The sequence below is a fragment of the Hylobates moloch genome, unplaced genomic scaffold (genome assembly GCF_009828535.3).
Source record: "Hylobates moloch isolate HMO894 unplaced genomic scaffold, HMol_V3 SCAFFOLD_23, whole genome shotgun sequence".
Classification (NCBI taxonomy): Eukaryota; Metazoa; Chordata; class Mammalia; order Primates; family Hylobatidae; genus Hylobates; species Hylobates moloch.
In genome coordinates, this window is record NW_026652298.1 from 40,534,125 (window position 1) to 40,558,838 (window position 24,714).

Sequence of the window (24,714 nt, forward strand, 5' to 3'; positions counted from 1 at the left end):
AGGACACGGGGTTGTCTGGACCCAGTGCAGCATCATGCAGGCATTTCGTAGCCCACCAAGCATTTTGCTAAAGATAGGCTGAAGGTTTTTTGTTTTTGTTTTTTGTTTTGTGACGGAGTCTTGCTCTGTCACCCAGGCTGGAGTGCAATGGCGCAATCTCGGCTCACCGTAACCTCCGCCTCCCGGGTTCAAGCGATTTTCCTGCCTCAGCCTCCCGAGTAGCTGGGACTACAGGCACCTGCCACCACGCCTGGCTAATTTTTTTTCATATTTTTAGTAGAGACGGGGTTTCACTATGTTGGCCAGGCTGGTCTCGAACTCCTGACCTCATGATCCGTCCGCCTCGGCCTCCCAAAGTGCTGGGATTACAGGTGTGAGCCATCGCGCCTGGCCTGGCTGAAGGTTTTTAAGCAAATAGACTTCATCCCTTTTATTCTACTAGTTGTTGATCAAAGAGTCTGTAAGGACTTGGGCTTCTGAGACTTGGTTGAACAGAAGTGTGGATAAGGGTGTGTATGCCTACGGGGTCTCAGAAAAGGTCGTTTTGACCCTTAGCGTGAGCCCCCAAAAAATCACAGAAAAGTGGATCAAATGTTTTTCAGCCATGTCGCAGTATAGATGGAGAGAACACAAGTTATAGACAGAGTTCAGAGGCTTGCATTTATTTAACTTAGGAAAGGAATCGAGCAAAACAGACACGAACACGATTCTGTCTGAAACCATCACTAATCGGCTATAGATTCTGACTCACTCAAGGAATATTGTGGATATTTTAAGAAAATTTTCCTGGTTTTCTGCTTTACCAAAGTGTAAGATATGGCTGGGGTGCCCCTCTCAGCAGATGCAGAATAAATTAATCCCAAAGCAAAGCGGAGCGCAGGGCAGCCTCGCGCCACCTAACCTGTGTCTCAGCTTCCAGCCTCCACCCTGAAGCGCGCGTGGCCGTGGAACTGCGTTGCGCTAACCAGGAAAGCTGGAGGCAGAACGAGGTTGGCCCACGGCACATACAGACATATGACCGACAACAGTAAACGCACACGCGTCTCGCACACATGGCACAGAGGTCACCCAGACTCATCCTGTGCCTCTGCACAAGCAGGGGAAGTGACTTGGTGGTGGAGTCCCTTGGTTTGTGGGCTGTTCCATGATAGCAGGTGCGCGTCGATGGAGTGCTGAGAAGGGCGACTCAGCATGGTGACTCCACGTAGTCATTGTCCAGCCCACGGCGAAAGCGCGCCGTCAGGGAGCGGCTGATGACAATCACCCGGGGGGCCATGCAGTCCTCCCTCTTGTGGAGAATGTTCCAGATGAGCATGGCTGCCGCCAGTGTGGCCAGAAGGCAGGCGCCAATGTTCAGGTAGCAGGACCAGGACAGGTTGGTGTATGGGCCAATTCTGTAGAAAGTCACCAGCCCGATGACCAGGACAAAACCTGCAGATGAGAGAGAAGGGTTGAGGGGCCTTATCTGAGAGGAAGGCGGGTTCCACTCCTTCCCCAGCCCTCTGTCCTAGAGCGAGTTCCTGCTTTACGGGGCGGCCGCCCTGGTGTTGAGCCACCTTGTATTAGTCCTTCTGTGGCTCTTAGGACATTAGGCTCTGGCGGCTGTGGAGGGGTGGTATGTGTCTGCTTAATTCTGCCCTGGCGTGCTGCTCCTGTGACCTGGCCAGGTGGCAGGCCTTTTCTTCAGGTCAGCACTGATGCTTGCAACACCAACCTGGGGGGGGGCCTTTCCTAGCCCCCCAGACCCAGCGGTAATTTTGTGTTAAATCCATCTCTGACTTGTAAATGCTTAATTCGTTCAAAGTGAAAGTAAACAGATATTTTCTAGGTCTTATCTGGAAACAGGTCAGTTTGGTGCTCATGGCGCCCAGAGCTATGCTTCTGACAGTTTGCTTGCTCCTGGCCTTTGCTTTGGGAACTCCAGATGGCCTGGAGTCTGCGGCTCAGGCAGGGCGGGAATGGGGCTGGGGCCTTGTCTAGGGCTCCTTGGCTATGTCTGGTGTCTTCCCTCACTTCCAAGTCAGTGCTTCCTGTTCTAGACCATCCCTCCTGCCTGGCGGATTTTCCTTCCACGCTTTCCCCTCTCTTTCCAGAGCCTGAAACCAGAGAAGGAGAGGTGGGTCATGAGTAACCCCTGGTTGGCGCAGCTTGTTCCCTCCCTCTCTGTTACAGTAACCTGAATGAGTCTGTTTCTTGTACCCAAAGTGCCAGAGACTCTCTGTAACTCATACTGGTCCAGATTAAACTCTCCAGCCCCTCTTGTCCATGGGGGACTTGTCCATGTCTCTCCCCAGGCTCCGCCATGCCGAGCCCCACTGCTGTCCCTCCGCCTGGCCTGCATGTTGACACCTGTGCATCTATTCACGCCGGTCTCTCCACTCCCAACCGCCTCCCCTGCATTCCCCAGGAAACCAAATCATGCCCTGTCCTGTGTGGCCCCAGCATCGAGAGAGGATGGGAGAGAAAGAGACACACGGACAGAGACACAGAGAGACAGAGACACAAAGAGACAGACAGAGAGACAGAGACCAAGAGAGATACAGAGAGACAGAGAGACAGAGACAGACGGAGACAGAGACAGAGACACAGGGAAGGAGAGACAGAGAGCAAGAGATGGGTAACCAGCCTTGTTTTTCCTAAAAACCCAAGCATTATCTTCTCATCATCACTGTACCCTCCAGAAAGTATTAATTAAGCATTTATCTATCTCCATTTTGTCCTGAACAATGACAGTGACTGGTTTCTGTGTTCATTCTTTATACTACCTCATGGAGCTTTTTATACATGGGTAGCTCCTGGATACTTCTGTTTTATTAAAAATAACATTCTAGACAAGGCACAGTGGCTCACGCCTGTAATCACAGCACTTTGGGATGCTGAGGCGGGTGGATCACGAGGTCACGAGTTCAAGACCGGCCTGGCCAATATGGTGAAACCCCATCTCTACTAAAAATACAAAAAAAAATTAGCGAGGTGTGGTGGCAGGCACCTGTAATCCCAGCTACTCGGGAGACTGAAGCAGAGAATTGCTTGAACCCAGGCGGAGGTTGCAGTGAGCCGAGATCGCGCCACTGCTCTCCAGCCTTGGTGACAGAGCGAGACTCCCTTTCAAAAAAAAAGCATTCTCTTTGTAATGAATACTAACAAAGGAAACTTCTGGCATTTCTACCAGTGCGGAACGTGCCCTCTGCTCACGATTGTATGATATCGATGCTTGTGTTACTGGGGTGAAGGAATGAGCCTGTGTTGTGTGTGATGAAAATGAGAGCACTTTGAACAGTGTCCTCTCGTGTTCACGGTGTCTGGCACTTTCTGCCGGTGGGGGGTGGGTTGTGCTGGTGTCAGGGCTCAGAGGAGGTGGCCCTGGAGGCAGGGCAGGCACAGCGGAGAGCTCAGGACACCTGGGACAGAGGCGAGTGGGAGGGGTGGGCGCTCTTGGCAGGGGCAGTGGGAGCCTTGGGGAGAGTCCCAGCCCAGCAGGGGAGCGATGCAAGCCCTGAGACCCTCGAGGGCGGGAGGAGGTTATACTGGCAGCAGCTGCCCTTCATCAGGCTCCAGCCCGCCATGGCCACAGCCTGTTTCTTCCCCTCACCAGGCTTCCTTTCTACTTGGGGGGGTTACAGAAACATGTTTAAAATCTGTGTGGCCTCCAGTTCCACACGTCATTCATCTGAATGGAACAGTGGAAAGGGATTGGGACCCCCATGGCTTCCAGGGTCAACCTCCCTCACGGTCCGTGGTTGCCGTGGGGGTCAGTTTCCATACATAGGGGACCTGGAGGTACTGTCATTGAAGAAGTCTGAGGGATGAGAACTCAGTCCGGAGGGCCGACCCTAAGGCTTTTGGAATGGACAAGATGCACTCACTTCCTGGACTGAGAAAAATGAGAAAGGGAGAAGCACGGACTGGTGCAGCCGCGAGTGGAGGGGCTGCCCTCACCGGGGACTGTGCTGGTGCTGACTGCTCTGGAAGCCATTGCTGCCCTGGGACCCGCAGCCCCACTCCCAGGAGGGCGAGTAGACAAAGCTCAGCACAGCCGAGGCCCCGGGTCAGCTGCCCTCAGAGCGCGCACCCCAGGGACAGATGTGCTCTGGATGGCCCAGCAGTGGACAGTGGTCCAGCGGGGAGGAGGGGCTTGCAGGGGGACAGCATGGGCCACACGTCACCAGGGAGAGGCCCGGGGACATCACCAGGGACACAGCCGGGAGGCTTCTGAGTGCACGGCTCGGCTTCACATCGGCTTTCTAGGAAAACCTCAGGAAGAAAACTCTAAGGAAACACGGGGCAACCAGCCTGGGGAGGAGGCCCTGCAGAGTTGATCTTGCCGGGTCTGCCAGACCACGTGTGTGTGGTGTGGCCTCCTCTGTATAGGTAGCTCCCAACAAAACACAGTAGAAGACTGAAGGGCCGCTGATCTTAGGCTCTTCCGTGAACAAGCACATCCTGAAGTTGGGTTCGACAGTGAGGAATGTGCTGGACGTTTCAAGGTGTCTGCAGCTGTGCTGGGTGACCTTGCTGGGGTTACTGATGCAGGCGGCCCTCCCTCCACCGCTGCACCCTGATCTGTATGAAACTCACATCCTGTCTCCCCAGCACTCAGCACCCTTGTGGTTCCCATTGCCCTAGGATCTCCCCTGCTACCTGCAGCTGCCCCTTTGCCACCCTGTGGCCCCAATGGCCCTTTCCACCCCTCTGAGTCACCAGGTCCACCTACTCTGGGCTTCTCCTCGAGCCACTGTCCCCAGCTTGACTGGCCCTGGGGAGGAGGGGCCCCTCCTGCTTCTGATCCTTCCGGCCTCGGCTTAGAGTTGCACCTACCCCCCCGCCAGCCGTGGTCATCGTGTCTTTACCCATGGGTGGCTCTGGCCGCTCTCCCCCGCCGTAGGGCAGGCTCCCCGGGGCCAGAACTTGCCCCACCATTAACCACAGCTTCCCAGAATTCTCTCCGCAATTACTTGTTGAGTGAATCATTTAAGGAGATCAAAGTAGACGTGAAACAGAACAGAATGCGGTGTGGACCTGCGGGAAAGGCGAGGAGGGACAGCAGCCTTGGCATTTTAGTGACCAACACCCCTCAAAGGGACAGGACCCTTTGGCCAGATCATGTAGATGCCGCTACCCTGGTGCCCTGGAATGCTCACGGAGGGGCACTACGATTCCCAAGGACCCACTGGCATCAGCTATGTGGCCCTGTACTCAGCAGGCCTGTTCAGCCTCCACTGGCACACCGGGGACCACGCTAGGGTTAGCGTCAGCCACAGAGACAGCTAGGACCGGGGACCACGCTAGAGTTAGCGTCAGCCACAGAGACGGGTTAGCGTCAGCCACAGAGACGGCTAGGGCCGGGGACCACGCTAGGGTTAGCGTCAGCCACAGAGACGGCTAGGACCGGGGACCACGCTAGAGTTAGCGTCAGCCACAGAGACGGCTAGGGCCGGGGACCACGCTAGGGTTAGCGTCAGCCACAGAGACGGCTAGGGCGCGCTTGACTTTCCTTGGGGAACTGGCATTCCTCTTAGAGAGATGGAGAAGTCATTAATCTCTGTGTCCCCAGAGGGTGGCATTTGGCAGGGCCTTGCCCTACCTGGAGGGTCAAGCTTGCGGGGAAGGTTCTCCAGACTCTAAATTCAAAGTGGAAGGACTAAATCATGGAGCAAAGCACAGAGCGGGTGGGCAGAACTGAGCCTGGCCTCCTGCCCTGAGGCAGCCTGCCGGGTGCTCTAGCAGTGTGGAGCCACCCCAGCCCTGAGATGCTGGGTCCCTCGAGGCCCACCTGGAAAGCCCTTCTGCCTGCCGGGCACTGGCCAGCATCACAGGCTGCTTCCTGAACTGTTGTTTTATTGCTATTTATTTTCTTAAGTGCTTTTTGTAACAAAGGAGTTTTACTTATTTTCTTAAGATCAGTGCCATATAGCTTTTGAAAATGCGTCGTTTAGAGCGTTAGAATGGGTCAAGCATTCTAATCCATGCATGACCTCCCTGTGCATGGTTGGCCGTGTTGCTTACCCTAAACACAAGCTCAGGCCTCAGAGCATCTGTCTGCTTCCAAGAACACTGTTTCTAAATATAGAAGACGAAGGGGCTGGGGCAGTGGCTCAAGCCTGTAATCCCAGCACTTTGGGAGGCCGAGGTGAGCGGATCACCTGAGGTCAGGAGTTTGAGACCAGCCTGGCCAACATGGTGAAACCCCGTCTCTACTAAAGGTACAAAAATTAGCCGGGTGTGGTGGCGGGCACCTGTAATACCAGCTACTAAAGAGGCTGAGGCAGGAGAATTGCTTGAACCCGGGGGGGTGGAGCTTGCGGTGAGCTGAGATTGCGCCATTGCACTCCAGCCTGGGCGACAGGAGCGAAACTCCGTATCAAAAAAAAAAAAAAAGAAGAAAGAAAGCAAGAAAAGCACCTGGGGCGCGTCTGGAGCTGCGTTCTGGGAGCAGGGTTCTGGGAGCCTCGCTTCACTCGCTGGTGGTACAGCTCCAAGGCTGGAGCTTGCTTGGCATGTTTATCGCCACAAAAGCAGAAGGGAAAATTCTAGGTCTGTACCTTGTGTGAAAAAAAGGCTAACTAAAATTTTGCGTTTACATGACTTCTATGTGAAGACCAGTGTCGGCTTTTGTTTGTCTTTGGTTCTGTTTAGAGCACATCTAGATAGAGAGGGGTTTGTAAGGTTAGAACAGTGCTCTCAGACACCAGTGAGACCCAGAGGCGCCACCAGGCCCCAAACCTCGTGAACCTGCGCAGCCCTAGGCATGCTGTGAAAAGGGGACATTGCCCTCGTCCTAGCACCAGGGACTAGAGCAGGCAGGGGCACCGCTGCTGGAGAGCGCCAGGTGGCTCCTGTGGAGGACGGTGGTCCAGATCCTACCCTGATGGAGAAAGGTCACGTCGTGAACAGATGCCTGCCACGAGGGAACCTTCCGTGTGTTCCATGTGTCAGCAGTAAAAAGCCAACAAATACACGGAAATGCAGAGGCGCCTGTAGCCACATGCCTCACTGTGTTGCTCTAACCTTGGCCTCCAGACGCTCACAAGAAGGGGACTGAGTCAGCTGCATAATCGCACTGTGCTGTGGATGCTGTTCTGAAATCAAGTTACCCTTTTACTTCTGTCCTTTCCACCTTCCCTATGTGGAGGAGATAGGAAGGGGTGGAAGGAGACAGGGCTGGGGCTGGCCCTAAACCTTTTGAGTTTTCCATTCTCCCACCGTCTTTATATTAAGATTCCCTCTCTCCTCATGTCCTGTTTCCTGAAGACTTTTCTCCCAAAACTTTTCAATGATGTTCATCAGTTTATCTAGAAACAAATGTAAAGGAAGAGTTTTAGCAAACACGAAATTCTGCCCATGGAATCAATTCCATTTCATGAAGTTGTGTTGCCAAAGCAAACAGCCTCTTCCTGTGAGCCACCCGGACGGTGTGAATTACAGCTCCGCAGCCCAGCCAGCCCTTTCCCCTCTCCTTTCCTTCCTGCGGCTTCTTGGGGCTTCAGCTTCTGTCACAGGCCGTCCTTTTGGAATGGCTGTCACACACGCACACAGGTGGCAGAGTGGAAAGACCCCGGGGCTGACCCCTGATGCTCTTCGTACAGCTGCAGAGCTAGCAAACTAGGTGCAGTTGGCTCTAAAGAGAATCCGTGTGGAGCAGACGGCTCCCTGGCCACCTCAAGTCCCTGTAGGGGCTGGCATTTCCCACCTGTGAGCAACAAGATGACGGTGACCCAAACAATCCTCTCTAGAGGGAGAGGCCCTGGGAGGGAAGAGTGAAAGGCTCCGAAGCTCTCAACAGCCGAAGTTGGAAGGGAAAGAAGAGATGAAGGGGACATAAACTGATGCCTGGGAGTGGGTACCAAAGACAGGCAAGTGAGCTGTCCAGACCAGGCTGATTGCAGTGGCCCACGCCTTCATCCTAGCACTTTGAGAGGCTGAAGCGCGAGGATCACTTGAGCCCAGGAGCGTGAGACCAGCCTGGGCAACATGGCAAGACCCCATCTATGCTTTAAGAAATAAATAGATGATTTGCCTGGCACAGTGACTCACGCCTGTAATCCCAGCACTGTGGGAGGCCCAGGTGGGTGGATCACCTGAGGTCAGAAGTTCGACACCAGCCTGGCCAACATGGTGAAACCCCGTCTCTATCAAAAATACAAAAATTAGCTGGGCATGGTGGCTCATGCCTGTAGTCCAGCTACTTGGGAGGCTGAGGCAGGAGAATCACTTGAACCTGGGAGGCGGAACTTATGTTGAACCCAGATTGCACCACTGCACTCCAGGCTGGGCATCGGAGACCCTGTCTCAAATAAATAAATAATCCAGACCAAGCAAAGAACCGGGTGATTGTAAATAACAAGAAAGTGTATATTTCCACGAGACGATTTCCAAGTCTAAGGAAACAGCAGACTTTCTCACCAGCGAGCAAGATTCCAGGTCAGTGAGCGAGTATCAACCCTGCTGGCCATTTAAGGACTGATAAAGTCAGCGTCTCCGGGAAAACCTAAATGCCGTTGTGAAGGCAGTTCAGAATAAAACACGAACAGTTGACTTCTACAAGTCAGCTTCTCAGCATGTCATGGGGCATCGGGACGGACCAGTGCCATCCATGGTGCCCTTTCTAGTGTCCTTCTGGTGCCCTGATGTCATGTTCAGGGAATTTTGGGTTATATGCCACCATTTGCCAAAAAGGATTGGAAGTCATTTATACAAATTACAAGGTAATGGGGAGGGGAAAAGAGGGATTGTTTCAAGGAAGAAGCAGGCGAGAAGCCTTCGGCATCACGCCCATCTCTCTGGCACCAAAACAAGGGGAAACCCAGCTAAGCCCAGCATACTTATAGCAAAGATGCCACAGGTCCCCACACGGATGCAGAGAGTGTCATGTGAGCACCGACTGGGGGACGGCGGGGACTTCACTGGCTTGACCCCAATGCATGGCCGTGACCTCCTCATGCTGGCCCAAGTTAAGACAGCACAGCTGCCTTGGGGCTCCAGCGATGGCTGAGGAGTTACCCTTTGAAGATACGACTCAACCCAAGTACAGAGCTCTGAAGGGCTGCTAGATTGAACCACCGAAGTGTTCTCTTCAGGCCGGGCTCAGGACAGCAGACCCTGAGGCCCAGGCCCTGTGTGAAAGCCAGAGCTGTGGGCGGGAGGGCCCTGCTCCATGAACGGATCCTGGCAGCGTTCTTGCCAAGAGGACAGTTTGCCCCCCCCCCCCGAGGGAGACAGACCTAGGTGGGGGCACAGGTGCTGCACCAGGGAGCACGTGGGATGAGCCTCGGGCCTGAAGCTTCTCAGCGTGCGTGTTACCCAGCAGGGCTTCAGAGGGACGCTGGAATAACAGCTGCGAGCACTGCTGACGACAGCACATCTGTGGGCTGGAGTGGTCACTCTCCACTGCACAGATCACACCAGGGGAAGGGGGGCTCGTGCAGGCACTCATGGCTGACCAGGGGCAGAGCCAGGAGCAGAACCCAGGTCACCTGCTCTGGGCTCCCGCAGAATGAGCCAGCAGTCCAGCCGGGAAACACCTGAGGGCTCGGAGCATCCTCAGGCACCGGAGAGCGCCAGGGAGTCTCCCGACCTAGGCTGCCTGCAGAAGTCGCCCTCAGCCTTGTGCCACTCAGGCGTCGGGTGCCAGGGTCACGCCGCGGCTGCAGCCATCAGAGGCTGTAATGTCCTTTTACCTTCCATTGGCCACTTGCCCTGACCCCCTTCAATACTCCTTTCCCTCTCTGCCCGTGCCTATGTGCACAAATCAACAAGACTACAGACTGTGAAAGAACAGAGGTGCAGTGCAGAGAGAAGAGGCCACGAGGAGGAGAGGGGAGAAGCAAGGGGTCTGTGGAGTGAGCAGAATGCAAGCTCTGAATAGAATGCCAAGGGTGGCGGCAGCCAAGCCAGGACAGTGGGGTCTCCGCACATCTCGGCTTCTCTCTCTGGGTGTCACAGCAGGGAAGAGGGAGCCTTGAGGGGCAAGGAGGGTCGTCCCTTTGCAGACCCAGGAGTCGTGCTGAGCATGGCACTAAGCCCAGAAACATTCGTGGAGTGAGAGCAAAAGCACAGGCCCCATCGCCTCTCTCTCGAGCTGACAAGGAGCCCTCCTTTCAGTGTGTTGCACTCTGGCTTTCCAGGGTGTTCCAGCCTCCCCATAATTCCATGTACTTTTCCTCCTTTCGTGAGCATCTTCTCTCCCCATTGCCCACCCCACCTCTGCCGAGCCCTGGGATCGAGGTTCACTTGCATAACAGGTAATAGCAGGCGTTTCCTTGTCCTGTGACAGGACATCCTGGCGCCCTTCAGTCTCTCCCTGACTGTTTAAAACAGACGCGAGCACAGGAAAAAAACCCGACTCTAAAATTAGCAGCATGATAGAAGAAAGGCACATAGCTGCTCTCTGTCCTGTTTGTCAATGAAACAAGTCTAAACAGGGCCAAAATGCATTTCCTTTTTGGGCAAAACAGACCCGTTAGGGGTGGTGGTTGGACACTGAGGGGGAGAGGCGGCCTGTGGGGGCAAGAGAAGCCGCCGAGACACCAGGGGCCCTCTCGGTGCTGCTGGCCGTTGCCCTGGTGCCTGCCGTTCTGGCAGTTGTTGAACAGAGCCTGGTCCAACCTTGTCAGAGGTCATGCTGGAGCACAGTCCCGCCCCCGCCACCACCCCTCCTGACCAGGACAGGCCTCCGAAGGCCTCCAGCCCCGTCCCCCAGGAATGCTGCAGGACAGCTCGGTCTAGTCCATCGGGGTGCTTGCCCCCATGTGTGATTTTTAAAATACATTTGGAAACACTATCTTGTCCTGAAATAAGATTTTGCAGGAAGTAAGCTGTCATTTTCGACATGCCAAATCCACAGTAGTTCTAATAATTCTAAACAAGAGTTTCAAGGAGATTTATTAAGAAACACGGTGATCTGGGCCGGGCACAGTGGCTCACGCCTGTAATCCCAGCGCTTTGGGAGGCCGAGGCAGGCGGATCAGGAGGTCAGGAGATCGAGACCATCCTGGCTAACATGGTGAAACCCCATCTTTACTAAAAATACAAAAAATTAGCCAGGCGTGGTGGCGGGTGCCTGTAGTCCCAGCTACTCGGGAGGCTGAGGCAGGAGAATGGCGTGAACCTGGGAGGTGGAGCTTGCAGTGAGCCAAGATCGCGCCACTGCACTCCAGCCCGTCTCAAAAAAAAAAAAAAAATTAAGGATGTGGTGCGGGTCCCTGTATTCCAGTACACAGAGATTGAGGCAGGAAATCATTGAACCAGAGGCAGAGGTTGCAGTGAGCCGATTGTGCACTGATCTGATGGGTGACAGGCAAACCCATCTCAAAAAAAAAAAAAAAAAGAAAAATGTAGTGATCCATTGGGTTATCCTACAGAAGGAGTTATTTTGCTTTTGCTTTCTCTATGCCACTAAAATCTCTTTATTCTGACCCAGCATTTCCAATTACATTTTCAAAATCTTCCATTTCCTTCTTTAAGCCACGGCATTTCCGATCCCCGCACACGGTAGAGATTGGCTGTTTCAGTGAGACAGGAAAACCACTTCTCTGTTTTATGGCCCTCGGGTCAGCAGAGGGCCCCGTGGGAGCTTTCCTAGCCTGGGTAGTTGTTGAGAGTCTCATGTTTTCCCTGCAGTCATGCAGGAGGGGAGGAGGCGGAGTCAGTCCTAGGTCACGCATCCCTGTCTCATTCGTTCTTACAATCAGTTGGGTGGGGGCAGAAATTACCCTTTTCGAAGTTGGGCATGCAGAGGCTCACATTAGTTTAGTGATCTGCCCGACCCCACGTCGATGGTGATGGAGCCAAGACACAGCTCCAGTTCCGGGCTCCACGCCCTGTGCTCTTCCACTGAAGCCTCAAGGCACCCTCCCTTCCCGCCCCTGCCTGCCAGGGGAAGTGACTTGCCCAGGGCCACGCCATGCTATTAATAGCGCTCAGAGAGCCCAGCCTGACTCGCCCGGGGCACTTTCCAGCACAGGAATACCTGCCCCCACAGTCTGTCAGCCTCCTTCTGGAAATTGTATTTCTTAAGAAAGATAAGGGCCCAGGATCATTATTCCTAGAATGATTCACTCTGGACTTCCTGCCACTTCCTCTGTGGGAACTGCGGGGCAACCTGCAGAACGCCACACCGGCCCCGAGGAGGAGAAGGAGGGTGCGGGCAGCTCCGTGCTGGCCACGCTCAGCCATGGGCTGACATGCTGGCTTTCTCTGTGTCCCTGTCTCTGCAGGCACTGGGCTGACCTGTCCCAGTGAGCAGCAGACCTGAACCTGCCCCAGATGCCCACAGTCCTCAAACCCCTCAGTCAGCCACAGAAGACCAGCGCTGCCCCCTCGGGTCGCTGGGGGTCATGGCTGGACACTGCTGTGGCTCCACCACTTGTCTAGAACACCGCAGGACCATTCCATAGGTCATTTACGACAGTTCCATCACGTCACCCTCTATGACGCCAGGTCTTCTCAAGACCTGCCCCAGGTTATTGGGTCCAGAGCGTTGAGAGGAGGCTCTGAGTACCGATGGCCCCTCGCCTGCAAGGCCGGGCCTCCTCCCCCACTCACATGGCGGCTTGGGGAAGCCAGGGTCCTCGTGATGGTCCTGCCGTCTGCATCTGTGTCCGAGCCAGGCACACGGCATGTGCTCATGCAGGCACTTCACTGTCGGCTCAGGCAGTGTGGAACGTGCTAGTGTGTTCTCCTCACTCTGTCCTGTCCCGCTCACGGAAAGGGCCTCTGCTGACCCCAGGCAGGTCCTAGGAAGGTGCGTTTATAACAGAGACATGCCTTGGCCTCCCTGGGCCTGACCTGTTCTAGGCCTCTTAGCTGGGAAGGGGCACAGGGCAGGGCCAGGCATGGGCCCTTCTGTCTCTGCCCAGGGGCTGCTCCCCACCAGCTGCCTCAGCATTGAGGAAGGGGCAGGACCCAGGCCGCCCCATGTGGGCTGCACAAGGGCCAGTCAGCAATCAGACCCCACAGACTCAGGAAAGCAAAGCGCCTCAGCCTTTAAAGTGGAAAAGGGTGTGACAGACACGCCAGGTGGTCGCGGCCTCCCTGCTCCTTGGCCTGGGTGTGTTCCTGTCATTCATCATTCTTGCCTACAGCAGCCCATGGGGAGGGAGAATGCCCCGTGGGGCTTCTCAGTGGCCTGTGGCCACGTTGAGAGGTACGGCCTGCAGCTTCCCCTCAGGCCACCCAAGGCCTCAGGACCCTCCTGTGACACCAGAAGGCCACAGGGGGCAAGGGCGCAGTGGCCACACCTGCCCGGGTACTTACTCGCCAGTTGGAACGCAGCGGCCATGGCCTCCTCCCAGCACGGGGCGTCGGGTGACAGCAGGGGCAGGCCCACCAGCCCCAGGAGGAAGGTGAGCTGGCCTGCGGCGAGCGCGGCCGTGGCCATCAGGTTGCAGGCGCGCATCATGTCGAACTGCACTGTGGGCCAAGAGCAGAGAGGCAGTGGTGAGTGCAGGTGGGCTCCAGAGGCCACGCTGGCCGTCACGCCACTTTAGTGGTCTCTGTTTGCCTTGGAAAGGGCGGTCGGCACAGGCCGTGCCTCCTTTGGGCAGAGCCTTCTGGAAGCATCACACCCTCCCCCTCACCTGCCTGCAAGCCCTGGGTCCCATGTCTTCCTGATTGGAAGGGCTCATCCCAGCCGCTAGGCCTGGCTGCAGTGGTCGTATCCCTGCAGGGACAGGCCCTACTCTGCTATTTCTGTCTTCCTGAGACAGCTGTTCCTCTCTGCATGACTTGACCCTTGAAGGCGCTGGCATGGGGGTGGAGGTGGGAAGGGGAAGCCCACCAGCAACACCGGCTCCCCTGTCACTGAACTCACAGCATCCAAGACAAGGGCGCCGCCTGACCGGAGACTCCGGGGGGGGCCGGCTCCTCAGGCCTGCTGTCCTGCGTACTCGGCTGCCCGACCCCCAAGTGGCCCATGGTGGTGTTCCCTCCTCCCAGCAGCTGAGGGACTTGGGCCCGAGGAGAAGCAGCTCATCTGGGCCCCTCATAACCAGCAAGGGGCTGAGCAGGGGTCGGACATGGGTCTGAACCAGTGCCCCCCACCTGCCCCTCTCACCCCCTGGGGCCCGGGCACCCCCACCCCATGCGCCTCCTGCCACCAATCCTTCACTCAGCGGCTTAAGTCAGGGCCTGCTTCCCCACTAACAGTACGCCTGCACCCATCCTTCTCTGTCCCCCACCTACACCTGGTTGCAGGAGCCAGGCGGGCAGGGCACATGGACGCGTGGTCAGGGGAAGATGGAGCCCTCTGTGAGCCAACTTCAGAGGGAGATGCATTTGTTGCCCTCAGGGACCAGGGTTCATCACGTTTCTGTAGCAGAGAAATGTTCTCCCTCAAATAAAACCTTACACAGAGGCCTAAATGAGGTGGTGGTGAAGCAGTGTGTTCCCAGGCCCCCACATGCTGCAGAGCAGACAGTGTGTGTCCTGATGGACCCTCAGCCCGGAGTCAGGGACTCCACGTGAAGCAACAGCCCCACAGAGTCCCTAGCCTGTCATCGCCATGCCTTGTTTTCAATTGAACAATATTTGGGAAATTCGATTCCCAAAACTAAGTCGTTACAAACAGTTGCACCTTTTTAAATGGCTTGCCTTGAAATTTCAGGGCACTCCTCAGGTAACTGATGCAGGAATCTAAGAGGGAAGCAGCCTCACCACTCGAGAGCGGGTCCATGTGCCCACATCCATCACAGACACCAGAATCCAGGGAGCAGCAGAATCTCCCAAGAGCCCTGAGGGTGCTGGCCTCTCGGGTGACTGCTGTGTGCCCTGGGTAGAGGCCGAGAGGGGACGGGGAGATCCTCAAGCTGCCTCCTCAGAGCGCGCCTGTGGGAAGCCAGCCCAGCAGGGGAGGCTGTCAAGGTTCACACGTGCACGGGGCAGGCACGCTGGTATCAAGGCTCAGGGGTGGCGGGGGATGCGGGCTGCTTTACTTCGTGTTTACGTGGTTAGAAGTATCCGTGGGAACCACTATTGCCAGTATTAGCAATTCCAAACGGTTCAACCTCAACATTTATTGAAATGCAATCTGAATTCACAGAATAACCTCAAAGCTCCAGAGCCGAGGCATCTGCTTCCCACCTGGCCCTTGGGCTGGGCGCTGCTCCAGCGCTCACATCTGACCCTGGCCCCAGGCTGAGCTGGTGTCTGGGATCGTCTCTGTCTAGGCTTTCCGCGTCCCAGCATCCCTGGAGGCGCACTGCCCCTCGCCGCTGAGGGTGCCCCCGCCGTCCTACCCACTGTATTTCAAGCTGCTTCCCTCCGCAGCCTCCCCTCCTGTCACTCGGGGCAGAGGGAGCTCTCCTTCCTGGGTGGCACCCCCAGCCCAGGGCGTGAGGGCACTGCACAGAGAGTGGAGGCATGAAGGACCCTGGGGCACGGGGGCCCCCGGGCTGCTGAGGAGTCTGAGCAGCCGGTACATGGTACCATGAGCCTTCCGCCGGCAAGGGGGAGAGCCGAGCGCGCTGCCCGCCCACGGACGGGCAGGCACCACTGACAAGGCCGTGGGAAGCGGCAGCAGCTGCCCCTCACTCATTTTTCTCGCAGAAAAACAGACGCCCCAGTGAGCATCACTGCCACGTAACTGAGAGGCCATGTTCTTTCATCTCCAAAGTAACTGCAGAGTTAGAAACCATAGCACTCCTGCGAGGTTCTCTCAAAAGAAGAAACAGAAGACGTGGGGGCTGAGAGCCAGCCTGGTGGCCAAGGGGTTCCCATATGGAAAGCGGGAAAGCCTGGCAGCAGGTGAGGACCTGGCTCAGCATGGGCACAGGTGGCCGTGGGGCCAGAGTGCTTGGAGGAAGGGGCAGAGCCCAGGGCACTGGAAATGCCAGGGTACAGCAGAGATGTGCTTGACCTCAGCCTGGCACCCTGCGGCTTGGTGAGGCCCAAGGTGTGGGGCAGCGTGGCACCATGTGGCTCGGTGAGGCCTGAGGCTTGGGGCGGCGTTGGCACCCTGCGGCTTGGTGAGGCCCAAGGCATGGGGCGGCGTGCCACTGTGCAGCTTGGTGAGGCCTGAGGCATGGGGCCGTCTGGCACCGTGCAGCTTGCTGGGGCCTGAGGCGTGGGGCGCCTTTGCCCTGGGTTTCTCACCTGCCCTAGGGCCTGTGCAGGTGGGAACAGCAGGAGCCAGGGTTCCGGCAGACACTGCCCCGGCCGACTGGCAGGACCTTCCTGACTGCTCCAGCGGGCTCCACAGCCAGCCCCAAGCAGTGACCACATACAGCCTGCAGGGACCAGAGTGAGGCCTGCATTTTGAGGGCGTCCTGTCCACACGTTAGGGACGTGTGTGAGCTCTGGAGGCTTCCAGCAGGATCTGTGGCACGGTGCTGTGCCATCTTTGCTCTTAACTGTCTTGGCAATGACTTCCGTCCAGAAGCCTCTGCTTCTCTAAACATTGCAAAATGAGGGAGGCATTAAAACATCACCCAGGTCATGTTCGAGAGAGGAGCAGCTCAGATTCCCTGCCCAGGGCTCCGCGCTCTTCCCTGGAGGGGAGGAAGGACCGGAATGAAGGGGGAGGAGGGATGCAGGGCTGCCCCGGAAGGAGCATAGCCCGGAATGGCATGACCGAGGTGGGCTTGAGCACCAAGCACAGCTGCACGTGTAGTTGTGGTGAGGCTGAGTGACCGAGGCTCCTGGGAGCTGGGAATACGCAGACGCACCCCTGACCTGTCCTCTCGGCCTCAGCCCTGGCCTCTCAGCCTTCCTTCCTGGCAGCTCCAGGCACACAGCCCTGTGCCACACACCATGGCAGGGGCTCTGTGCAGCAGCCATGCCCCACAAGCCACTGTGCAGCCTCCAAGTCCCCAAGGGCACCCACAGACCCACCGCCCTGCCAGGACGGAGGCACTCCTGACCGAGCCTTCCTGTCTGAGCCACTCTCCCGCCTGCCCCAAGAACGCTGTTTGGAGCTGGCGTTCACCGCTCGGGTGTTTTGCGGGTTCCTGTGGTGCTGCCTGTGTGCGTAGCTCTGCGTGGCAGCAGCTGACTTTTAAAGGTGTCGGTGAGAACGTGATTCAGCTGGGTCCCGGCCGAGCAGGGGGTGGAGCCCGGGAGCTCTGTCCTCCACCCGTACTCAGCAGGGTCTGACGTGCCCGTTTGATGTGTGGCGGGGCGTGCGTGGTGACGGAGACACGTGGAGCCACCGGAGAGAGGGGTGGGGCTCCCCCTTGGCTGGAGCCAGGCTCCCGCTCACATGCCTCAAGATTGAATCATACGGTCATCTGTTCCCAAGCCACCTTGTTTCAGATGCCTGACAGAACGCATGAAATACAGAGAGATGAAGTAAATATCCAAAACGAGACGAAGTGAGGAGGAGAAATTGAGACCCGCTCTGGACATGGCATGCGAGGTGGACCTCAGGCCTCCCTGGTCCCCTGAGCTCCTCACAGGGAAAGAGCACCCCTGCTCCATAATGAAAGTCCCATTCACCACAGGCCACAGGACACCCCAGGCAGGGGCCCGGGAGGGCCTGAACCTGGATGAAGTCGAGACCAGGCCCCTCTGCCCTGGGCCCAGCCCTCTTTGCCCTGACCAGAGTTGAGGATGTCCGGGGTGCGTCCCCTGTCCCTCAGGCAGGCTCCTGGTGATGTTTGCGAGTGACAAGCGCTGGATGATTTTGACTCCGTGTGCTCCGTGGGGCAGGGCCTCAGGGCACAGAGCCATCCGGAGACATCCACGCGGGCCTCAGCAACATCCAGAAACCCCGAGGATGGCCTGGCCTGTGTGAGGCACACGGTGTGACGTTCCCTTCCCTGGCCTGCTTGAGGCACGCGGTGTGACGTTCCCTTCCCTGGCCTGCGTGAGGCACGCGGTGTGACGTTCCCTTCCCTGGCCTGCGTGAGGCACGCGGTGTGACGTTGCCTTCCCTGGCCTGCCCCACCCCGACCCTAGACTGGTTCTCGGGATGGAATTGTGAGCAAACCAGCACCCAGCCTCACAGCACAGACAGTCGCAGCCCATCACACGTGCTGGGTGATTTTACAAGGAACACTAGCCAAGGCATGAAGGAAGATGCTAGAAGCTGGCCGGACTCAGTGGGGTGGCCAGGCTAGAGCTGCCGCCCCCCGCCAGGGCTGACTTCCAGGCACGCCTAGGTCACAGGGCAGGATTTTGCAGGAAGGCTCACAGGCTGGCTTGATGTGCGGTGGTGGCAGGTAGTGGCCCCTCACCCGGTTGGGGACGTGGGTGCATGTGAGTGGGGGCAGCGAATGTTGCTGTGGACAGAGGGGCCACCCCGTGGGAGAGCAGCACGTGGGCTTGGAGAGGTGGGCACCAGTGCAGGTGGACGTCGGTAAAGGAGAAGGGGAGAGGCAGGAGGGAGACACCAGCACGGCCAAGGGAGACGCTGGGCCCCTCCCCGTCTTGGGGCCGTGGGGGATGTGGTGGCTGCAGTCCAGCCTGGGTGACAGAGCAAGACTCTGCCTTAAAATAAATTTTAAAAATTAAAGAAAAGTTACCCGTTGAGCCTGTTCCTTTTCCTGAGCTGAGTCTCGTTTACAAGGAGCTTCCGTGGCGCTTCCCTTGTGTGGACAAACCTTTGCTGCTCAGGTTCGCCGAGGGTCAGCCACCTGCAGATGCCGTACAAGTTGCAGGAGGGTGTTGTAAATACTGTCCAAGGGGTTGACCAGGGCACAGGGAGGAGCAGCAGATGCAGGCAGGTGAGCAGGAGGCAGTCCAGGGGGCTCTGTGAGGGGCCTCGTGTGTCCTGCTGGCCTGAGGTGAGCAGGCCTCAGTAAGTGGACAGCCGGGGGCCTGGGACGGATGCATAGGTTGTCCCAGAGGCTACACGCGGCCCTGTGACTGGAGGAATGCAAGAGGTAGCAACAGGGAGGGGCGTCAAGGCTTCCAGCTGCCCTGAGACTGTGCTACCTGGCCACGTGTGGGTGTTGGTGGCAGCAGTTAGGAGGTCTGGAGGCGCAGAGCTGCGGCCGAGGGCCGGCCGGGAACTCCCTCCCCTGGGGGTGCTCTGTGGGCTGGATGCCAGGGATGGTCCCAAAGCACATGAGCGCCCGGCCCCACCTCCAGGGGCCTGCTAAGCCGCTGCCCCTGCGAGAGGCTCAGCACAGTAGCGGGGCTGCGGCTCCTTCTTCAGCAGAGCAGGCAGAGTCTGGAAGAAGGGGAAGAAGGGGAAGAAGGGCGCCTGGCCTGAGCCACGCAGAGACCCAAGCCTCGGGCTTCCCATAAGACACCGAGTTCTGAGAGCCGGTGGAAGCTTTGAAGTTATTCATAGGCTTTGATCTTTTTAAAAGACGGCTGTTGGTCCCCGCTGGTGAAGGACGAGAGAGGAGGTGCCCAGTCCAGGCTGTGCAGTGCAGCCGAGGGCCTTTGAGTGGACAGAAGGGGTTGAATTCCCTCGTGGGACCTTGTCCAAGCCACATGCCTTCTGCAAAGCCTCAGTTTCTTTGCCTGTGAAATGGGGATGACGTTCCCCGCTGAGGGTTCTGAGCGCGCCAGATTGGGGATGGAGCTGTGTGGTTGAGGCACACGTGCTATGTGTTACCCCAGGACTCCGGGACGCCCTCGGAAGCCTGGAGCAGAGGCACTGCCTCAGAGACCAGCATTGTCTTGAGAGCAGAAGGAGCGCCCAACCCCAAGTCTGTGAGGCTCTGCAGCAGAGACTTGGGGTGTCTGTGAGTCAAAAGCTTGCTGGCAGTTTTAGAGAGTCGGCCTTTGGGAGACCTTGTGTCCCCGTGCCGTGACTGTTGAGATGACCCCGTGGGCTGTAAGCACCTTCCTATTTATGCAGCCCCACATCTGCCACTCAAACCCCACAGTGCGGTGGCATCATTCTGAGCCCCTTCCTCTCCTCTGCGACCGCTCAGCATCCCTGTCCCCTTCCGAGAGTCCTGGCCTCCCTGTCTGTCTCCTTTCCAGCGTCCCATCTGAAGCCCATCCCTAGGGATCCTTTTGCTGCTCTCCGCCTCAAAGACCCCAACAACCGTGAGAACAAAGCCAGAACTCACCCGCGTATTTTTAAACTTCTTGTTTATTTTCCTCATTTCTTGTTGATTTTACTCATGAGTAAAGAAACAGTATTTTCGTTTCTTTTTTATTTTTAGAGACAGTCTCTCACTATGTAGGCTAGGTTGGTCTTGAACTCTTGGCCTCAAGCAATCCTCCCGCCTCAGCCTCCCAAAGTGCTAGGATTACAGACGTGAACCACTGCACCCAGCTATAATAATTATTTTCAACCAAGGAAAAATGCCTTTCCTTGATTTGATTAATGTACCCGTCTCTTAACTATGCGTAACGGCAGAGAGACCCCCCACATGCCTGAGATGAACTCCTGTTAAAAGAGCTGGAGGCAGATTCTGTGCTGAGCAGGAGGAGTGTGTGCGGCGGCCACTCACCAGGGAGAGGGGGCCGTGGGGCCTGGTTCCCTGGGAGACCCAGTGCCCCCTCCTGTCTGCCCAGAGGCCACGCTCAGGGCAGAGCAGGGGCCAGGCCTCCCCACCCGCTCACCAGGTCCACACCTGGCATCTCCTCAAGCCTCGGCCACGCTGAAGGCATCAGGAAAACAAGTGGACTTACGTTTGACGGTGCCTCGGGACTCCTGGAAGCCGGCCGCCTCGGAGCCCCAGCCCAGCGCCTCACAGTCACGTGCGTCCACCTGGCTGGCCCTGGCCCCGGCCCCAGGGCTCGGCCCTCCCCGGGCCCTGTCCACCAGCCAGCAGGACCTCCACAGCCCCACGCTGCGCCTGCGCCCGTCCTCCAGCGTCTGGCACACCCAGTTGGAGGTGAAGGCCGCCACGTTGTTGAGGATGAGTGAGACCACGGCCACCAGCACGGCCGCGGCCACAAGTCTCTGCACGGTCATTGCTGACGCCGGTGCCGCCGCTTATCCGGAGAAAGCCAAGTCCCAGTCCGCGGCCGCACGTCCAGGGAGAGCCGACGCTGCTAGGGATGGCTAGAGGACATCACCGCTCATCCTCGGGGCGGCGCGGGCGGAGGCCCATGGGATGGTCCAGGTGAGCCGCGTCTCGGCCCAGCCTTTATCCTCCTTCCTGCACCTGGAGCAGGGCCAGGCCTGTGCTGAAGCCGCTCGCCTCGGGGCCCATCCCAGGGAGGAGAGGGTGGGCAGCAGCAAGAACCCAGGGCCAGGAGTGCGCCGTCTTCCTGGGAAGCGGAGGCCGGCCTGCGCCGCGCGTGCCTCTCCTCGTCTGCAGCAGTGGAAAACAGAGTCACTCCGGACGGAGGCTGGCAGCCGTGGGAGTCGAGCCCGCACCACGCTCCTTAGCACCGGCCGGCTGTGAGCGCCAGGCTCCGGGCAGGGTGGCCGGCGTGGAGCGGGTTCACAGCTCCTCTGTGCTGCCTGGACCCCTGTGCAGATGCCTCCAGGGCAGCTGGCCGGTCCTGGAAAGCAGAGTGGCTGCCGCAGGGACGTGTGCGCGGAGCTCGCCTTCCCCGGCTCTCAGCAGAGAGGAAATGGTTGTTTTTGAGACTGTTTTTGGTGAGCTGGAGGGCGTAGCCAACCGCAACAAATAGCGGCGCTGCCACGGCAGCCCGACACCGACAGGATGTGCTTCCTGATGGGAAAGGCCGGGAGACTTCTGAGGCCCTGCTCCAGGCCCACCTCCTGCAGCCCCCCCACCCCCATCTTCCTGTCCCAGAGGAGAGGCCAGGGATGCCGGGCGCGGGACAGACCCCTCGTCTCACCTGTTGCTTTTAAGCCTGGTGGCCCCCGGGGCCTGGAGGCTGGTACTGGGCGACTATTGCCTGCCCTGGGGACTTCACACCCCCCAGCCATCCAGTTGCCCCCAGGACCATAGGTACCCCAAGGACCATAGGTACCACAAGCCTCCCCCTGCCCGCGTGTTCCAGGCCTGACCCCGTCACAGGAATTCTGCCCTCAAAAGGGGGGCAGATATCACAGGATTGCTGGGAAGGGGAGAGACCCGTGTGCCTGGAGGGAGCAAGTTCACCCAGACCTGCGGGGCCAGGGACCTGTATTTGGAGGACCTTGGGGCCAGGTCATTCTTAGGTGGCAAGAAAGGTAGGATTCTGGATGTGCCGGGTGGGGCTCTCAGTGGGGCCTAGGACAGAGCAAATGTCATGTGGGGCCTGGGCCACCTCTGCTATTGATGGAAACGGTCACCCCCCCACAGCTGGGAACAGGACTAGGCAGGTCACCTTGTGAGTGGTCAGGCTCTCAGGCAGAGCTTATGCTGCCCGGGAGCTGGGAAGCGTCTTCGTTTATTCTGCTCAGAATTATTCTGCCCCGCTGGGCAGACACCACGCGAGGGTCTCATACTCTGTCCCATCTCCAGAGACCCCAAACGCAGCATGGGATTCCCACCCCACCTGGGCTCCAAAGCTTTGTGAATGCAGGTGTCCCACATCCGTGCAAACCGTTCATGGGCACACGCCCAAGACACTGCTGGGACAGAGAGTCCAGTTCCCAGCCCATGGTAACAGCAGAGCTTTGACCGTTTCCTGTCCATGCACTGCCCGTGCGTGGGGCCCTGGCTTAGGGCGGTCCCGAGAGCTGCCATTTCCTGGGACCAGTCTCCATTCACACATTGGCGTGTGGCTCTGTATATCCACAGGTGAAGCAAGGTTCCCCACACGCCCCGTGTCTGTTCCAGAAAGGCAGCAGCTCCGTCCTCACCAGCGCGTGGTGCGTGCTGGGTCCTGAGAAGCGTTTCTCCACCGGCTTACTGAGGGACGTTGCCTGTGGGGGATTTTCCCTGGGGGGTTGTCGCAGATGTGTCCATCAGGTTTCTCCTTTCCGCTTTTCCTTGGCTTCTGCCCAGGGAAAAGTTGCTGTTTCTGTTTCTGTTCTCGGCCCCCGGAACCTGACGGGGCGTGCGGGGCACAGTGGTGCTGCTGGCCCCCACTCTCCCGGGTGGCTCGGAAGGCCCTGGGGGGATGTCCCCAACCCTTTCTGCCTATGTCCTGCTCCTCGGAGGTAGGTGGGGGTGCAGTGTCTCAAACACTCAGTGTTCCTAAGCACACAGTGCAGAAGGGCGCCTTGAAAGGGAAGATTCCCAAAAGTTTCCGTGCAGGAAGAATTTATTTCCTCCTTAATTAACTAAACCATTTCTCTTTCCGGAGTCTTCAAATGGCTTACTTCCAACAAAAAGCCAGTGCTGGGTTTCAGAGCCCAGAGGACACGTCTGATTGTCTCAGCGGCCCCCTCTGGTCCCTTCCTCAGGTTGAGTGGGGAGGAGGCCACGGCCAGACTCCCACACGGCGGCGGCAGCACCCCCAGAAGTCCTGGTTCGCAGAGGCCAGCATTGGTCCCCGCCCTCCTGGCACTTCTGGGGTGCTCCAGGTCCCTGTGCCCTCAGCTGTCACGCACTTCTAAACCCGCACGCTGTGAGAGGCTGGGCGCAGGAGGGCGGGAGGCCTGGGAGCAGCATTTAAGTTAAGAGCGACCCTCCTGGGAGGATCTGTGGCTCTCGGGGGCGACTCCCACTAAGCGGACTCGCAGCTGGGCCGTGGGCTTCCCCCACAGCCCGTCACGCCCTCCTGCTCTCCCTGTTGCTTGGGGTCTTGGTCGCGGTGGAGTCCCACTGCCCCCTCCCACATGTGTGTCTGCAGCTCCCATATACCCAACAGAGCGGAAGCCCTAGCACAGAACAGGGACACGGAGGGAGGGGCGGCCTCAGCAAGCGCAATCGTCAAGCCGCCGTTCGCCAGCCGCCCTCGTCCTGACACAGAGGGGTCTCGGCAGAGCTTCTGCAGGGCCTTTGAAGGCTGCGTCCCCTGCCGCCCATCTGCTTCTCGTTCCAGTGCCTCGCGGGGCTGATGAAGTGCAGATGTGGGTGACTCCACAGACTGGCCGGGACAACAGGAAATTCTCAAGGCTTGGATGGGAACTAAGAGGGTGTTTACTTGTTGGAATTTATGTCAGATGCACAAACCCCAGAACCTCACACTGGAGTCGAGGCTGTCCTGAGAGCCCTGGCCGGCCGTCGTGGAGACGACGCAGGAATCACACGGGGCTGGTACCTTGCTGGTGGCCAGAGCAGGAGGCTGGCTGTGGAAGGAGCTTGCGGAGAGTACCTGGGTCTGGACGCCTCTGGAGGGTCTATGACCGCCCTTCCCATGGGTTCTCCCAGCAGCCTGGCCTGGCAGGTAGGGGCCTGTGGGAGGGCGTGTCCAGCTTCCACTGGCGGCTGCACATGCAGCACACGCTTCTCCAAGCCTCGCATGGTGCAGACTTAATGCCCAGGACAGGGCACATGGAAGTGCGGGCATCTGACGGTGTGCTGGCTGGGTCCTCGGTCACACATGGGCCCCAGGAGCCGGAGCAAAACCAAGGCCGACCTGCGGGCTCTCTCCCACTCCCCACGGGCGGCCTCCATGTGGGAGAGACGGGGCGTTTAGAGCACAGGGGAGCCCGGCTGGGACCCAAGTCAGCTGCCAGGTTCCTGTGCTTGTTTGTGATTTTCCACCGCGATTGGATGTGGACAGAAGGAACCAGTTGTTTTCAGGACAAGGGAGAGGAAAGGAGCCACGCCTGGCAGGTAGAGGCAGGTCCCAGCGCTGTCCAGCCCCACATCTGGGCCTCGGGAGAGGGTGTGCACAAGCAGGAGATTTTTGAAAGATTCCAGTCGTGGGCCGGGCGTGGTGGCTCACACCTGTAATCCAAGCACTTTGGGAGACCCAGGCGAGCAGATCACAAGGTCAAGAGATCGAGACCATCCTGGCCAACATGATGAAACCCCATCTCTACTACAAATACAAAAACTAGCTGGGTGTGGTGGT

The 24,714-nt window shown here is 57.9% G+C and overlaps 2 protein-coding genes across 3 annotated transcripts in view; one reads left to right on the top strand and one right to left on the bottom strand.

Annotated features, from left to right (window-relative positions):
- The window catches only part of IFT140 (intraflagellar transport 140), a 99,193-nt gene that overhangs the window by 53,104 nt on the left and 21,375 nt on the right, over positions 1-24,714 (top strand). The gene's annotated exons all lie outside the window — the stretch shown is intronic.
- Positions 606-21,431, bottom strand: TMEM204 (transmembrane protein 204). Its single transcript, XM_032144547.2, has 3 exons — positions 20,533-21,431; positions 13,255-13,410; positions 606-1,431 (listed from the first exon to the last, which is right to left on the bottom strand). The coding sequence occupies exons 1-3, from the start codon at positions 20,816-20,818 to the stop codon at positions 1,187-1,189; spliced, it is 687 nt and encodes a 228-aa protein (XP_032000438.1). The 5' UTR covers positions 20,819-21,431; the 3' UTR covers positions 606-1,186.

Coding starts and splice junctions, on each gene's coding strand:
- TMEM204 (XM_032144547.2), bottom strand. CDS start 20,818: ATGACCGTGCAGAGACTTGTGGCCGCGGCCGTGCTGGTGGCCGTGGTC. Junction 13,411..20,532: donor GTCCCGAGGCACCGTCAAAC/GTAAGTCCACTT, acceptor CTTGGCCCACAG/TGCAGTTCGACATGATGCGC. Junction 1,432..13,254: donor CGCTGCGTTCCAACTGGCGA/GTAAGTACCCGG, acceptor TCTCATCTGCAG/GTTTTGTCCTGGTCATCGGG.